This window comes from Gorilla gorilla, chromosome 6 (assembly GCF_029281585.2).
Source record: "Gorilla gorilla gorilla isolate KB3781 chromosome 6, NHGRI_mGorGor1-v2.1_pri, whole genome shotgun sequence".
NCBI lineage: Eukaryota > Metazoa > Chordata > Mammalia > Primates > Hominidae > Gorilla > Gorilla gorilla.
The window spans coordinates 101,190,205-101,207,194 of NC_073230.2; the positions used below are offsets into that span (position 1 = coordinate 101,190,205).

A 16,990-nucleotide genomic window follows, 5' to 3' on the forward strand; every position below is an offset into this window, starting at 1 on the left:
AGTAAGAAGGTTTGCCTTTGCCACATGATGCAATGGTAATAAGGATAAATCCGGCCTGCGTGACTACTTTGGTTGTAATGCATAGTATTCGAGTAAAACAAAAAGAACAGGCCAGATGCAGTGGCTGACTCCTGTAATCCCAGCACTTTGGGAGCCTGAAGCAGGATGAACACTTGAAAGAGGATTGCCAGAATGTCAAGACCAGCCTGGGCTACACAGGAAGACTCTATCTCTGAAAAAAAAAAAAAAAAAAGGCCAGGTGTGGTAGTATGTAGTCCCAGCTACTCTGGAGGCCGAGATGGGAGGATCACTTAAGCTCAACAGTTGGAGGCTGCAGAGAGCAATGACTGCACCATTGCAATACAGCCTGGGTGACCAAGCAAGACCCTGGCTGAGAAAAAAAAAAAAAAAAAAGAAAGAAAAAGCCAGTTCGTACATAAGAACACTGCAGTATGACTTGTTGCCAATTAGAAGAAACACAACTACAAGGTCAGGGCATATTATTCAAACAGTAGAGACAATACAGTCAAATATTTGGCAGAATTACAAAATATCTCACTGGAAAAGACACGCAAGGGAAATCAACAAAAAGATATGAATCAGAATTCATCTGTGTCTCAAGAAAAGGTCATGCGATAAATTAAGTTCTGCTAGTGTTTCTACACTACCGTTAGCCTCATTACCTTATTTTTTAAGTGTTAATATGATTTTAGGTATTTTACATACATTTTTATTATTAATTACAATCAAAGTGCAACTTGTAATAGCAATTCCTTCACATTTTTTTTTTTTTTCAAATCTTGCACCTTAAAATCCACCTCGGGCCTCAGTTGGCCAGCTTTGGTATCTGATACTTGGACTACAGATACCACTAAGGCAAGTAGATAAAATGTGCTCTAGGACCTACAGCCCTTCTGCTGGATCCTGAAGAATGATCATTAAAACAAGTTGGTCTGGCTGGTCAAGAGCAAAAATAAAATCAAGATGACAGAAAATTGATGCAAAAGTGAAGTAAAATAGCTAGAGAATATGATTGCGCCTGTCCCCTTAGCATGGATTCCCATGCTAGCCAATCTAAAATCCTCACTGTTAGAATCCTCCTGTCAGTATGATAGAATGAACAGCAAGCTCAGTGTCAGAAAACCTGTGTTGTTAACTTGACCCTCTTTCTAGCTGAATGTGTGGCTTTGATCAAGTTATCTGGCATTTCAGAGACTCAGAGTAGTGAAGGAAGTGGATAAGATGACCTCTACATTCTCTTGCAAGCTCAAACATCTATGAATCCAGAGAGAAAAACTAGAGCATGAAATTACCCTATGCTAGAAATCATTTTAAAGAAATAATCTTAAAATTATTAGTATTCGAGGATCTCCAATATATTAATGGCACCACTCAAAACTTTCCTTCAGCTCTATCCCGTCTTGGCTCAAAGTTATCTCCTCAATGAGGTCTGCCCTGACTATCCTACTTAAAACTGTAAACTTTGCCCACCTGGTACTTCCACTGTCTTTCCCCTGCTCTGTTTTTCACCGTAATACTTTACTCTTTTTAACATACAAAATCACTTATTTACTGTGTTGTTATCTATCTGCCTACTCTTACCATTAAATATAAGTTCTACCTAGGCAGGGATTTTTGTATGTTTTGCTCATGGATATATACCAAGCACTTAGAGTAATACGTGACATATACAGGGTACTTGATTAATACTGTTGAGTGAATGAATGAGTTTCCAATACAAATTTAAAATAAAATATTTCCTAACTTAAAATTGTAAAGTCAGATCTAACCAACTGTTCATTGGTCTGCTAGCAGTGTTTCTTGTATATGGAAATATATTTTAAATAGATATGTCCTGTGAAATAATACTAAGTGTTCTAAAGAAATAAGTGAGTGAACATTACCTCATTGAACTAATTTGACCTTGCTCCTGGGAGAGAGTTCATTTGAGATTAAACAAGTTCAAAGTCTATGAATCATAAAACAATGAAAAAAACTAAAAGGGAAATGGTGTTTTTATAAGCTCTGCAATTCAAAAGCCATTTCGGGTAATATTGTTATTTTTATGTTATGTCAGGAATTCCTCAGTGCTGATATCTTAGGGCAAAGGGTTTGGTTATAAATTTAGAGAATGAGGAAATAGGTACATAGTAGGATTGTTCCAACCAAATATGTGTTGAATGTCAAAGGAATTTCCCTGAGGAATAATCTTCAGAATAATTTACTAAGCACAGGAGAAAATTTGGCTCATTACTTTATAGCCAGATTTCATTTTTAATTGAAACTTCTTTTAAGCAAATCACTTGCTAGTCTATTAACAATAACAACATAAACAGAAGTAAACATTCGGAATATAGACATCCAGGTACTAAGCTGATTGCTTTACATTCACTGTCTTATTTTACAAGTGAGGAGTTTTAGTTGCAGCAAAATATATAAATTTTCCAATGTCAAATGACCAGAACTTAAACCCAATCTGTTTGATGCTAAAGCCAATGTTCTTTACTGCAATGTTGGGTTATCTTGTTTCTAAAACTTAAATTTATCAGTAAAAGGCAAAATTTGCGATTATTGAGGATATTAAAATCACATTTCTGTAGACTCTGAAGACAAATCCAACAAAAAAGTTCCAACTATTTCTTGGCAGGCATCATTGAAATTGGTATATAGCTTCCTTGGGTATTGACTTTGAAAAGGAAGTTGATCACTTTAGATATATAAGTTCAGTCTGTTTGTAAAAATGAAATGAAAACAAAACAGTTGCCTTATATGCTAAAATTATCCTAATCGTTTTCACCTCTAACAACATACACACACAGAACTTGAGGAACTTTACACGGCTCATCTTCATATTGTCAGCATCTAGCAAAGTACTTGCCACATAGTGATCAATGAAAGTTTTAGCCAGCCTGGGCAACATAGTGACAGCCTATCTCTACAAAAAAAAAAAAAAAAAAAAAAAAATTAGCCAGGCATGGTGGCGCACATCTTTGGTCCCAGCTACTTGAGAGGAGGATGTGGGGAGATCCTTTGAATGCAGGAGGTTGAGGCTGCAGTGAGCTGTGATTGCGCCACTGCGCTTCATCCTTGGTGACAGAGCAAGACCCTGTCTCACACACACACACAAATTAAGTAAAGAAAAAAAAAAGAATCAAAGAAAAAAATAATTCCCCAGCTTAAGTCCATCTTTATTTGTTTGGATAAGCTATAAAGTGTCAAATAATGCTGTTAATGGACATTTCTCTAAGTCTCCCAAAGGAGGAATTGAGCACATAGTATGTGCTGCATTTTGTATACAGAATAAAAATAGAGACAAGATTTCTACCCTCACAGAACTTAAATTCTTCAGGAGAATGACACTGAAGTCCTTAATTGGACTTCTCTCTTCTGTATTATCTTCCTCAAGTGGAGGTATATGGTGCTTAGTTATGAAAAATACCTCCAGGGCTTTGATCTTCTCAATAACTCTTTGAGGCTGATATGAAAACAGTAATTAGAAAAAAAACATGTATCCAACTTATATAGACAGTTGATGACCAAAGCTAGAATCCAGTTATTTCAGCCTCCCATGTATTTTCTTATTACTTAAGGAGAATCTCTATCTGTACCTCTTTCTCTCTTCTTCCTCTCTCACTTTTCTTAGAAACATGGGTAAGATTTTCAGAAATATGAGAAACTTATTAATAAATGAAAAATACTGTGAATTCTCAATGTTTCTTGTTTTAGCCAGTTAATTTTGGCCTTCATTCAATGTGAGTGTCCCTTAATAAGCAGCAAACTCCACTGAGAGATAGATACTAATAACCAGGATTCTGAAAATGCATTCTCATCCCCATCTCCAAACTTTTATAAAAATTATTATAAAATAATACACTTTTAATATAGGAAATTTCTCAAATACAGAAAAATTTAAAGTAAAAAACTCAGACCTAACCTTCATCACTAAAAGATAATCACTCTTGACACTTTGATATCTTTATCTCTAATATTATACCAATTAATTTGCTTGATATAGTGAATATTATGCTGTTGTAATTTTCCCCTGCCTTTTGTCCTTGCATATTAGCATAGGTATTTTCTGAGGTTATCACAAACTCTGTAAGCACATTTTATATTACTACTTTTTTAAAGAGGATGTATAATAATTAATTCATCCATATATATGTGGTTAAGTATTCAGGTCACTGCTCATTTTTCACTGTCATAAAATAAAGCAGCAATGAATACCTTTGGCTGATATTTTTTTCTGTACTTGGAATTATTTCTTTAAGATAGATTTCCTAAAATTGAATTACTGAGTCAAACAGACTTGTTTTCCTTATGTATGTTTCCTTATTCATTTGAATAATTTTCAACTCCCACTTGTTTATTTAACTCTTGTGAGCATGTGATAGTCTCATTTTTCAAAATATCTTTGCTGTTGTAATTTGCATTTCTTTGTAGTTAGCATGAATATTTCAGTATGTCTTCTTCTGCGTACCAGTATACTACATACTTTTTTGTATGAGTTGCCTATTTGCATCTTTTGCTCAGTTCTATTAGACCTTTGATTTTTTTCTTATCCATTTATATAAGCTCTTTATATATTAAGAATATTAACCTATCGAGATATTTGCAATAAATAGCTATATGGTTTGTTGTTGGTTTTAAATGTGAATTTATTCAATTTTCTTCATAATTTTGTTGTTTTTATAGATTTCCTTAAGAGTAATACTTACAATTATTTCCATATTATTATTTATTTTCAATGTCTATTACTAGCCCTTTCCAGTCATCACTTTTACTCTCATGTTCTTAATTTTTATTCATATCTTGGCTCCATTGACCATCTTTATTAGGATATTTGGGAAATAATACAATTTATACCAAACACACATCAAATCTTACCTTACTTTCTTCTTACAAAAACTCTAGGAAGATGCTGTTTTTGTCTTTATTTGAATGACACAGAAATCAAGGTTTTTGAGCAGTGGAGTATTTCTTCAAATGACACAGAAATCAAGGTTTTTGAGCAGTGGAGTATTTCTTCAAAGCCACACAGCTAGTAAGTCATGAAGCTGGAATTCCAAGAGTTGCCACTTCATTTTCTTCTTTCCCTTTATCTTACTCGGTTGTCTTCTCTCCTCTTAATTTTGTCATTCATTTATTCTTGTGCTATTATGGTAGATTTATTTTAATAGGGGGCAGTGACTTACTCAGAGAGATGATTCTCTAATGGAGTTTTAAAGATCTTAGAAGTTGATAGAAGAGGCCGGGCGTGGTGGCTCATGCCTATAATCCCAGCACTTTGGGAGGCTGAGGTGGGTGGATCACTTGAGGCCAGAAGTTCAAGATCAGCCTAGCCAATGTGGTGAAACCCCATTTCTACTAAAATTACAAAAATTAGCCTGGTGTGCTGGTGCACTCCTGTAATCCCAGCTACTCAGGAGGCTGAGGCATGAGAACTGCTGGAACCCAGGAGGCGGAGGTTGCAGTGCGCCTGGATTATTAACACTACACTCCAGCCTGGGCGACAGAGTAATACTCCATCTCAATAAAAAGAAGTTGATAAGGGAGATAGTTCATGGCAACGGATCTTTCAAGGCACACTAATGATAACTTAGGCATTTAGCCTACTAGTGTAATTTCCATAAATCTGCCTCTGATGTCATACTCTCAGCACTTAATATTTTCTACAAACATTTATTGAAACTTTATTTTGTATAAGTCTCTGTCCAGTTTGAATATTTAAAAAATTCATAATCATATGAAACCTTAATAATAAATACAAAGTGAGAGATGCCGATACTGAAAAGTAGGATTGCGGAGTGGTAGAAAATATTTCTGGCTGTAGTAGATGGGGAAGTGTTCGAAGAGGAGTATAATTCAGGTTTCTATTTGCCATCGACTTATCACACGGCTAACTCACTAAGCGACTTAATTAAAATTAAATTAATTTATCATCATCTGATCACCATTTCACACAACTCATGTCTGTTGCTGTATTGGCTAAATGATGGCAAGACAAACAACCTCTGAAAATGATCATATTGACCTTCGGAATCTGGATTTTTTTTTCAATGCAGGTGTCCATAGAAGCAATCTGATGTAATCCAGCATGAGTTCAAGCACAGTCATTTAATATCCCCTATCAAGTACAGTCATTTAATATCCCCTATCATCACATGTCCTTCATACATAAAAATCACTACACATGAAAGGGTGGAGAGTGTGTGGATCCCTTATTATTGTTAACACAAGTGAGTCATATGTCTTGCTCTTTCGACTGGGTGGAAACTTGTATTCTTTCTATGCCTCAGGTCAATTAAGTTCATTGAGGTGAGTTGCATTCCTTCTTTAAGCATGTTGAACCTTCAATTTGGACTCAGATGGGCTAAATAGAGGAGCTAGGAAAAATGGAGAAAATAAATTATTAGATCAGAGAAAGATACATAAGATTTACAATAAAAGAATTATGAGAAAAACATCCAAAAGAATTAAAAACCATAGGAGAAGGAAAAATAGGTGAACAGCTTTTTAATTTCTATAAATGTGTTGTTAATACTCATAATAAAGGACTCAGAGAGCTGGGATATGAGAATAATAGGTCAAACATATATGGATAAATAGATGTGACTACATACATGAGTTGCAAAGAGTGCTAAGGAGGGCAAAAAGAGATTGAGAAGAGGGCATTATTACTAATATATAGCAATGTTGAATGTTTAGGTCCATCATGTTTTATATTCACACTTTCATGTCAGTGGAGCAAAGAAATTGAATACAATATAATCGAATGGTAGAATCTTATTTTTAAAATCTGTGTTATTCTGATCTTTAACTTACTTATATCCTTGATAGAGATCTTTACCTGATGCTCAAGATTGTAGAAATAGTATAATCAACATAACAATATAGCACTGTATTTATATCCTGCACTGTTTAGGGAGGGTTTAAGGCCATTCAAAAGGATACATAAAATACAACAAGATTACATAAATGAAAGGTGAGATAAAGCAACAGAGCAAAACAAAAGTGAAAACAGAGATCATAGGCACAAATAAGATTAAAAACGCATGTGATGAAGATGAAAGCTTATACATTTACCCCAGATGGACCACAGGGTTGTTGTTAAGCCTTTAAACAGTGAACAATGCTGTACACATGCATATGCAATTAGAACATGTGGAAAAAATAGTGGCCTGTTAGAAGCCTAATTAACAATTTGTGAAAAAAAAAAAAAAAGAGGCCGGGCTTGGTAGCTCACGCCTGTAATCCCAGCACTTTGGGAGGCCGAGGGGGGCGGATCACGAGGTCAGGAGATCAAGACCATCCTGGCTAACACAGTGAAACCCAGTCTCTACTAAAAATACAAAAAATTAGCCGGGCGTGGTGGCGGGAGCCTGTAGTCCCAGCTTTCTGAGAGGCTGAGGCAGGAGAATGGCGTGAACCCGGGAGGCGGAGCTTGCAGTGAGCCGAGATCCTGCCACTGCACTCCAGCCTGGGCGACAAAGCAAGACTCCGTCTCAAAAAAAAAAAGAAAGAAAAAAGAAAGAAAAACAAAAGAAAACTTCATTGTATTGTAAGGCCAAGAACAAAATATATCAAGGTAAGGAAAATTTGTAGTCAGGAATAGAAAAAAATTATGGCTTTGAAGTATGAGTTATTTAAAGAAAGTGGAAACATCCTCAGACTATGCAGTAAAAAACAAAGTGATTTTCTTCTTCTAAACGTATGCAATAAACTGATAGGTAATATGTGAAAGTCATAGAATGTAGACTAGAGGATACAACAAACCTATTTCCTCTTATGTTCATAAGAAGTAAGAAAAGCTCTGATGTGAGTTAGCATTGCTTTACAATTTTGAATTGTGCAGATTGCACGTACTTTTCCTCAGTTTGAAGCAAATAGTGGACAGGAAAAAATATTAAATGTTGGCAGTAAATATGGAAGGAAATTACAACTAATGTAATATGCTAAAACATGCTATGTTTATTTTACTAATTTGAATTAAAACGTAAGAATTTAAAATGCCCTGGAAAAACACGGGCATTGATCTGACATCTGAAGTTTTAAAATATTACACACTTTGAAATAGCATTTGTACCTTGAAATACCTGTCTCTATATATTTTTTAAAACTTCCTTTTTCTTTCATTCCATTTATCATCAAATAAAGGATGAACAGATGTAACTCAGAAACTGTCAAGCATGCTGAAGAAAGACCACTGCAGAAAAATGTCTCCTAGCCTTTTCAAAGGTGTTAGGAAGCAGAAAGGTGATACAGAATTGGAGAGGTCGGAGTTTTTGTATTAACTGTATCAAATGCGAATCCGGAGAAAATTTCCCTTAACTACGTCCTGTAGTTATATGGATATGAAGACTTATGTGAACTTTGAAAGACGTGTCTACATAAGTTGAAATGTCCCCAATCATTCAGCTGATGCGCGTTTCTCTACTTGCCCTTTCTAGAGAGGTGCAACGGAAGCCAGAACATTCCTCCTGGAAATTCAACCTGTTTCGCAATTTCTCGAGGAATCAGCATTCAGTCAATCCGGGCCGGGAGCAGTCATCTGTAGTGAGGCTGATTGGCTGGGCAGGAACAGCGCCGGGGCGTGGGCTGAGCACAGCCGCTTCGCTCTCTTTGCCCCAGGAAGCCTGAGCTCATTCGAGCAGCGGCTCTTCCAAGCTCAAAGAAGCAGAGGCCGCTGTTCGTTTCCTTTAGGTCTTTCCACTAAAGTCGGGGTATCTTCTTCCAAAATTTCACGTCTTGGTGGCCGTTCCAAGGAGCGCGAGGTAGGGACACGCAAAGCTGGGAGCTACTATGGGACAGTTCCCAAGTGTCAGGCTTTCAGATTTTCTGAACTTAGTCTTCACGGGAGAAGGGCTTCTTGAGGCGTGGATAGTGTGAAGTCCTCTGGCAAGTCCATGGGGACCAAGTGGGGTTAGATCTAGACTCAGGAGCTCCTGGAGCAGCGCCCAAACCGTAGTGGCACTGGACCATTTTGCCCGGAGCGCGCACAGCCCGCGCGGTGCGGAGACCTGGTCTCTGAGCCCGCGGGCGGTGGGTGGGAGGAAGCATCGTCCGCGGCGACTGGAACCGGGAGGGAGAATCGCACTGGCGGCGGGCAAAGTCCAGAACGCGCTGCCAGACCCGGAACTCTGCCTTCGTGGAGATGCTGGAGACCTCGCGCACAGGAAAGCCCCTGCAGTGCCCATCGCGGCCAGAGCAGCTGGGGCATCAACGGCGGGCGCTCCCTCTTACTGCTCTCTGGCTTCGACGGGGGACTAGAGCTTAGTCTCACCTCCAGCGCGCCTGAGGCTCATGCATTTGGCTAATGAGCTGCGGTTTCTCTTCAGGTCGGGATGGATCTTGAAGGGGACCGCAATGGAGGAGCACAGAAGAAGAACTTTTTTAAACTGAACAATAAAAGGTAACTAGTTTGTTTCATTTTCATAGTTTACATAGTTGCGAGATTTGAGTAATTTATTTCTAGCCTCCAGCTCTGAAGTAAATGACATGTTGTTGTTTTTAATTATTTTTATTTTAAAAAACGCAAGCCAGCCTTTGGAATCAATATCCCTGCTTAGAGCAGAAGTTTGTTGGCTGCGTGGAGCACAGCATATGCATTTTCCCTGTCTTTTTTGTTCTTTCTTTTAATGATACATAATATTTTACATATTTATGAAATGGGGTACATGGAAGCGTTTTTTACATGCACGGAATGTGTAATGATCAAGTCCGGGTATTTGAAGGATACATCACCTTAGGTATATTTCATTTCTATGTGTTGATAACATTTTAAGTCTTCTAGCTACTTTGAAATATACAATATATTGCTAACTATAGTCACCCTCGTCTGCTATCGAACATTGGAACTTATTTGTCCTATCCAACCGTTCTTAGTCATTCACCAACCTCTTTTCATTTCACCTTTTTACCCTTCCGGGCCTCTTTCCCTTAGTCTTGGTGTGCCTCTTTCTCAGCTTTCCTGCCCCAGACAGGCGGATGCTCATATGTGTTTCTGTCTTATGAACTTCTGCTTTTCAAGTGGTGTTGGTCGCCCACACGTGAGCCATATGCTGCTGGTGATCTGCTCTGTGGTCCAGGCTCTTGCTTCCGGTAAATGGCTATGTAAACATCGCGTGTTTGTGGCCTGGCTGATGAGACAGAAGGTCAAAAGTACATTTAGGTTGTTAACTGGCAATAAATATCTGTATATAATATTGGTAATGTAATCATATAGGGAAAATAATTATTTAAAGTAAATTTTGATCATGGTGCTCTGCCTTTATAGAAAATTTAAAATTTCACTAAATAGATTCATTGTTAGTAGTAAATTGTAAAATAAACTAGTAAGTTTAATAATATTAGAAACTGTAATGTAAATTATAAGATAAATTAGTAAACACATTAATATTATAAGAAACCAAGCTTTTCAGTGTAAGAGAAAAAATACAAATGTGGAAATCAAATACATTTTTAAAAATAATGTTAAGTTTGAATTAGAAATTTCAATATGAATTCATAATGTTTTAATAGTTCATTTTCAGTCCACTGAAAGGGACAGTAACAATGAGCACTGTTAGTACCAGATCTGGGTTTCTAAATACCATTCCTCCCTAAAAGAAATGAACCCCTCAGTAGCTAATTTCAGCCAGGTCTGGGACAGGAAAAATAGAAAGTGAGCCTGGAATATCTTGTGGTACCTGAAAATAAGGAAGTGGAGTTTAATGGAGTAGTTGAAAGCACGCTGAAGCTGTCTGGAAGATGCTTCCAATGGCCAGCTCTGGAACAATTTGAGCATCAAAGAACATCATAACTGTAACTGATTTTGAGATACTGAATGCTACTGCTGAATGCTTAATATTCTGAGAGAAGGGAAACTGAAAGAAAGTGTGAGAGGTAGAGAAAATAAAGCAATGATCTTTAGAGAAAAATTCCAGCTATCATTTTGGAACTTCCATTGTTATAATAGATTCAGGCAAGGATTGTCAATGAACTCTAAACTATCAGAAAAATGTTGTATCTAAGAATTTTCTTCAGAATGTTTACTAATTGGAAGGAGAATGTGCTTTTCCAGTTAAAGATTTTGCAGTTAGCACCTTAACCGAGTGATCAGACCTGGTATCTCTCACGGTAGAATGGACTGTAGTAAATGACTCATCTCTTGGATTTTGAGTAAACAACATCACCTAGCAAATATTAATATATCTGCAAAAACATTTAGTCTGTATACAATTAAACTTGTAGACTGGGGCTGTCCAATGGATATATCATGTGAGCCACATTTGTAATTTAAAATTTTCTAGTAGCAACAGTAAAAAATGAAAATAAAAAGATAAACTAATTTCGTAAATATATTTTATAGAACTCAATATGTCCAAAAGATTGGATTTTCTACATGTAATCAAAATGATTAATAAGATAGTTTACATTCTCTTTTATGCTAAATCTCCTGTTTGATGTGTATTTTACATTTATTGCACCTCCCATTTGTATTCAGTTTGATACAGGTATACCCAAGATGTGGCACATTCTATAAGACAGCTGTTCTTGTTCCTTTACAAAAGTCAATGTTAAAAAAATAAAAGGAGGACTTCTAGATTAAGAGAGACTAAAGAGATATAGCTACCAAACGTAGTGTGTGAACAATACAAAACAAAACAAAAACAACCTAAAAGTTCAACGAGGAAAAAATCCTATGGAAAACATTCTTGGGAGATTTTAATGTGCATTAGATATTAGCCAATATCAGAATTGTAATCACTTTTCTTAGATGTGATAATGGTAGGAGAACATGTAATTGCAATTGAAAATTTTTGTAACAAAAATGTTCATATAAACCATGAAAAAGGCTCCATAGAGTGGAGGGTAGGTGTTCCACTTTTTGTTTTTAACTTTGTATTTTTGAAAACTTGATAGCTTAAAGAATTATGTACTTATGATACAAACATTTAGGTAGATTTAACTAAGAAATATTGAGGGTATGTGAAGAGAAACAGTAAAGAAAATTGTATGATCTTTCACATATTTCTATTATTGGTTCTACCATGGCCTATAGACTTTTTTTTCAAATTAGAGATTATATTTTAGATAAGTAGTTCTTATTAAATTGTGTTCATTGCCATTGATTTAAACCTATTTTAACATGGGATTGTAAAGAAGCATATGGCTTTGGTAATAGATAATGCTGGGATAATAGTCCTATTTGGAATATGACTATTAGCAAAGATTCTTTATTAAAATGATGTTTGATGAATGACTTGTCTTTCTAAGCACTGTTTTTTTGTGCTAATGGGGATAAGTAAGTTATCTAGTAGGGGTGAGAGTTTGTGTGAAAGTGCATTTTAGTGTGATGCAGTATCTCAGAAATCTGAGGTTGCACCTTATAGTTTGGTGGTCAGGGAACAGACTTGGCATTTAAATATTGGCTTAGTTATAGCTGTGGACCTTGGACAAGTTAACTCTTCTCTTCTACGTCTCTAAAAGAACAAAAATGTGTCTTCCTCATAGAATTGTTTATGAATTGTGTGTGGGAAGTGCTTACTTAGCCAGTGCCTGGAACATTATAACTTCTCCAGAGTAGCAGCTGTTTTAGAGAACAAAAAAATAAATAAAAGGCTTAGAGCTAAAACTCAACTATTTATGGCTATTTTTCTCCTTTCATCCTGGTTCCAGGGATACTGAAACCATGCCTTTACTGGGAATTGGGTGGGACCAAACCTGAAGAGTTGTGTTTGTGTATTTTATGTCTGTCTAACATTACTCCAAAGCCAAATGGGTAAACTCTGGATTTTTTTTCTTTAGAAGTCTCCTCACCTCTTTTGACCTCACTTAGTGTACAGAACAAAGACAAAGATGAATTTACCTTATGAACTTAAAAACCGTGTAAAAAATAACACAAATCTTTTCTAAAATAGTTTTTCTTTTATACCTACAAAAATACAGATGAGGCAGATTTGTTACGGTTGGTTTGCTTTCACATCCTAGGTGGCAGTTACACAGAGTAGAAAATGGGCTACAGAGTTAGATTCATTTGTATCTGGGCTCAAAATAGTAGTTGACCTTATGCCTGAGGAGAACTTTTTGACAATTTATAGAACATCGTTTCTGACCATAGCTTTCTAGTGTGCATTTATTTCATAATGGTCCATTTAGGACTCCAGACATTTTTTTCACAATTAGATTTGCTTATAAAGAGTAATTTAATTTTCTTCTGAGGCTAGTTATGCCCAGCATCTAATTGCCACTTCTCTTCCCTAGAAAGGGAATGATTAAGAATAATATCTGGGTAGTAGATGGATAAAATATCTACTGCCATCATTACTCAAATGACAATTAAGGGGATTCATAATTAAGGGGAAGCATGAATGATTTTCTAATTAGAATAAAAACGGGGAACTCTTTTCAGTATGTATATTTTTCTAATTGCAAAGGGTGTATGTATGTATTCATCATAGCAAATCAGGAAATATCAAAGGCACAAGGAAGAAAATATTTTTAGAGAGATTCCAGCACTCAGTGATAACCATGTATGTAGATTTCTAAGATATATGTAAACATATTTAAACATTATAAATGGGGTCATACTATTATCATCCTGTTTTTTAACTGTATAATATAGACATATTTCTTCTTCCTATTTGTCATTAAATATACATTCTATGTTAATTTAGGTAATTTAAAAAATATGTAATTTTTAAACTTTTATGTAATTCCATTGCTGTTTTGCAGTGAAAAAGATAAGAAGGAAAAGAAACCAACTGTCAGTGTATTTTCAATGGTGAGTTTTGAATTTATTAACTATTCAAAATACTTTGGAAATTTGACATCTCCTTACATGGAAAAGAGATATTTCATCTGATGTAAGATTTTCTTATAGGGTATGTTAATGGAGATGCAAAATAAATTGGTTTGATTTAGCTTATTTTCAGGAGAATGCTGATCATAACTTGCTATGTATATTACTAATCTACAGCCACCATTCCTGACTTAGATTTCAATTCTTCTAATGAATTATATTGCCAGTGATCCATTACCTACACAAGCACCTCTTCCATCTGCATAGAGGAAACCAATCACATAGAATGCTGTCTTTAATGGCTCTGAAATTTGGCAGGTTTTTTAGGTCAAAGTCCGTTGCTATCAATAAAAGTTAGCAATGGATTATTTATTACTATGCAAATTTTAGGTCATTTAGGTTAGTCCATTGCACATTTTAGTTCAAAATCCATTACTAACAATAAAAGGTAGCAATGGATTATTTATTACTGTGATTTCAAATATGTCATATGCCATTATTCCCCTGTGTTAAATAGATGAAAATCTAGAATTCGAAAACCTTATTGTAACTCTTTATTTCATTTTCTGGCTGCACAGTGGTTTTTTAGAAGCTTTTCTTTAATCACACTTGGAATCAGACATGTATCATATACGTGTGGTTGGTTGATGACCTCAGTGCTGTGATCTTGGCTCACTGCAATCTCTGCCTAGTTAATGACCTTTTATTTACCTGGATTCTTACTTCCTTTTTTCTAAGAGCACAAATTTAGGTGAACTGTTAGGTGAAAGATTCCAGAGATTAGAACCTGGAAGACTACTAAACCAATTAAGTCTAACAGCACATGCTTTATAATTCAGTCATAACACAGCAATTTTTTTTTAAGGTAAGGGAGTGGATAGATTGTCTTGCAAAATGGATTTTAATAAATTGACTATAAAAGTAGTTGTAGGTAGGGAAAAAACAGTCATGTGACTTTTACACTGAGGACTCTATGGTTCCCTTATGTGATCTTCGTTTCTCTGTGCTACCATTGCTCTTGCCATGACTCCTGCTTTTATTCTATCTCTACGCCCTTTGGAATTTTGGTGAGATGAGACTATGTACTTGAGTCATTCTTAGACTACTTGAGTAACCAAGTGACAGTTTTCATTGTTACTTTCTTGTATGGAAAGAAGCGTTTAGGTTAAAGTTGTATTTATCCCCAGGATTTCAGTGCTGTCACTTTGAGACTTTCAGTTTTTATTATTTGTAGTTAAATTTTTTTAAACCTTAGGAGTCTTATATTTTAGAAAATTTAACAGACCTACTATATAGAGGCAATGTTATCAATAATTCATTTCAAGGCACAAAAGAATAAAAATATGGAGCTTTAATATAAGGTAGTAGTAATAGCACACATAAAGCACTATGTGTCAAGCATTGTCCTAAGTATTTCATATTTAATCTCATTTAATCCTTATAACTCCTTTTGAGAAAGATACTATTATTATTCCAATTTTACACATGAGGAAACTGGAGCCAGACATGTTCACTTGTCTGAGGATGTACAGTGGGGCCAGGATAGAGAGAATATATTCTAAGCCTCTTGATGAAGTACTCTACTACTTAGATAGATTTTCCTCACATCTTTTTCCTGAAAAGTCAACATAGAAAACATTGAATGTAACTTCAATATAAAACTTATAAACACAAGAACATAATAAAAGCTTAACAATATATTGGTGATGTCACTGGCATTGCTTATTAATAATAGTTTTCAGTGAAGACAAAAAACATTGTGTGTTCAGGGTTTCCAAGAAGCCCAGCTTCAGTGATTCACACTAGGAGGACCCAGAGGATTTATGGCTAAGGTTTATTACAACAAAAGGATACAAGGCAAAATCAGCCATGGCAAAAGGCGAGTGGGGAGAAGTCCAGAAGAAACCAGGTGCAAGCTCCTAGAGTTCTCTCCTAATGGAGTCACGGGGCACACTGAATTTCCCCAAGCAATGAGTTAAGACAGCACTTGTAGAATGCTGTTTATCAGAGGAGCTCATTAGAGACTCAGTGCCCAAGGATTTTATTAGGAACTGATCATGTAGGCACCTACCCAGCATGCACCAAAATTTCAGACTCATAGAAGGAAGGCAGAACTGCAGAAGGAAGAATCATATTGTTTGTACAGATAGTTTGGCCATACTTATCAGTTAGAATGGTGGTAATCCTCCCCAAATCCAAGTTCCAGCCAAGGGCCAACCTTTGTATACAGGCCTTTCTAAACATAGCGGCCTCAGAGCTGCTGTGTTAGCTCTTGTCTGCACACAATGTCTGTTAATTTATTTCCACTATGAGACTTTTTAGCAATCTTAAAAAAGTGATGAAAGAAGTAAGGAATAGATTCAAAATTCTATACTAGCCTTTTAAATTTATATCAGACCTTGTTTCAACATTTAAGAAACACAAAAGTAGAATAAAATCTAAAGCAAGTGAGGAAATGTGACACATAGAGCTGGGCTGTAGTTTCTGCACAAAATGAACTTCTTAGAGATTATACACTCTTGGTCAGGTGCTGTGGCTCACGCCTGTAATCCCACCACTTTGGAAGGCTAAGGTGGGTGGATCACTTGAGCCCTGAAGTTCAAGACCAGCCTGGGCAACATGACAAAACCCTGTCTATGTGAAAAGTACAAAAATTAGCTGGGCATGGTGGCACATGCCTGTAATCTCAGCTACTCGGGAGGCTGAGGTGGGAGGATCACTTGAACCCAGGAGGTGGAGATGCAGTGAGCCACGATTGTGCCACTGCACTCTAGCCTGGGTGACAGAGTGAGACACTGTCTCAAAAAAAAAAAGATTATATATTCTTGCAAAAATTGTGCACTGTAGATTGAACTCTGAGGTTTCTATTATGTGTGTCTTATGGAAACATTAATTTTTTTTCTAAATAGATAATACCTAACAATGTTAAGTGTTTCCCTTGTACCAGGCATTTGTTAAATACCGTATGTTTATTGTGTGACATAATCTTCATATAGGGACATAAGTACCTGCAATTTAGGAACTTGTGTTATTCTTGTGTTCCAGATGAAGAAATTGACTTAGAGAAGTTAAGTAATGCATTCAAAATCACAGGGTCACATAGCTAGTAAGCAGGGTAGACTCAGATATGCCCAGTTGCTTTTAACAACTGTAATCATTTATGATTGGTTAAACTGTTATCTCTCTGGAATTGAAGAGTTCTTTATC

General features: G+C 36.0%; 1 protein-coding gene across 2 annotated transcripts in view; it reads left to right on the forward strand.

Annotated features, from left to right (window-relative positions):
• ABCB1 (ATP binding cassette subfamily B member 1) overlaps positions 1-16,990 on the forward strand; it is a 208,432-nt gene that overhangs the window by 103,045 nt on the left and 88,397 nt on the right. Inside the window, exons 1-3 of one of the 2 annotated variants that reach the window (XM_063708642.1) lie at positions 8,510-8,774; positions 9,339-9,412; positions 13,717-13,765. In XM_063708642.1, the coding sequence (XP_063564712.1) occupies positions 9,345-9,412; positions 13,717-13,765 (117 nt within the window). In that variant the 5' untranslated portion in view covers positions 8,510-8,774; positions 9,339-9,344. Of the gene's footprint in view, positions 1-8,509; positions 8,775-9,338; positions 9,413-13,716; positions 13,766-16,990 lie in introns of those variants that run through there. The other variant, XM_055346829.2, reaches the window with a different exon arrangement.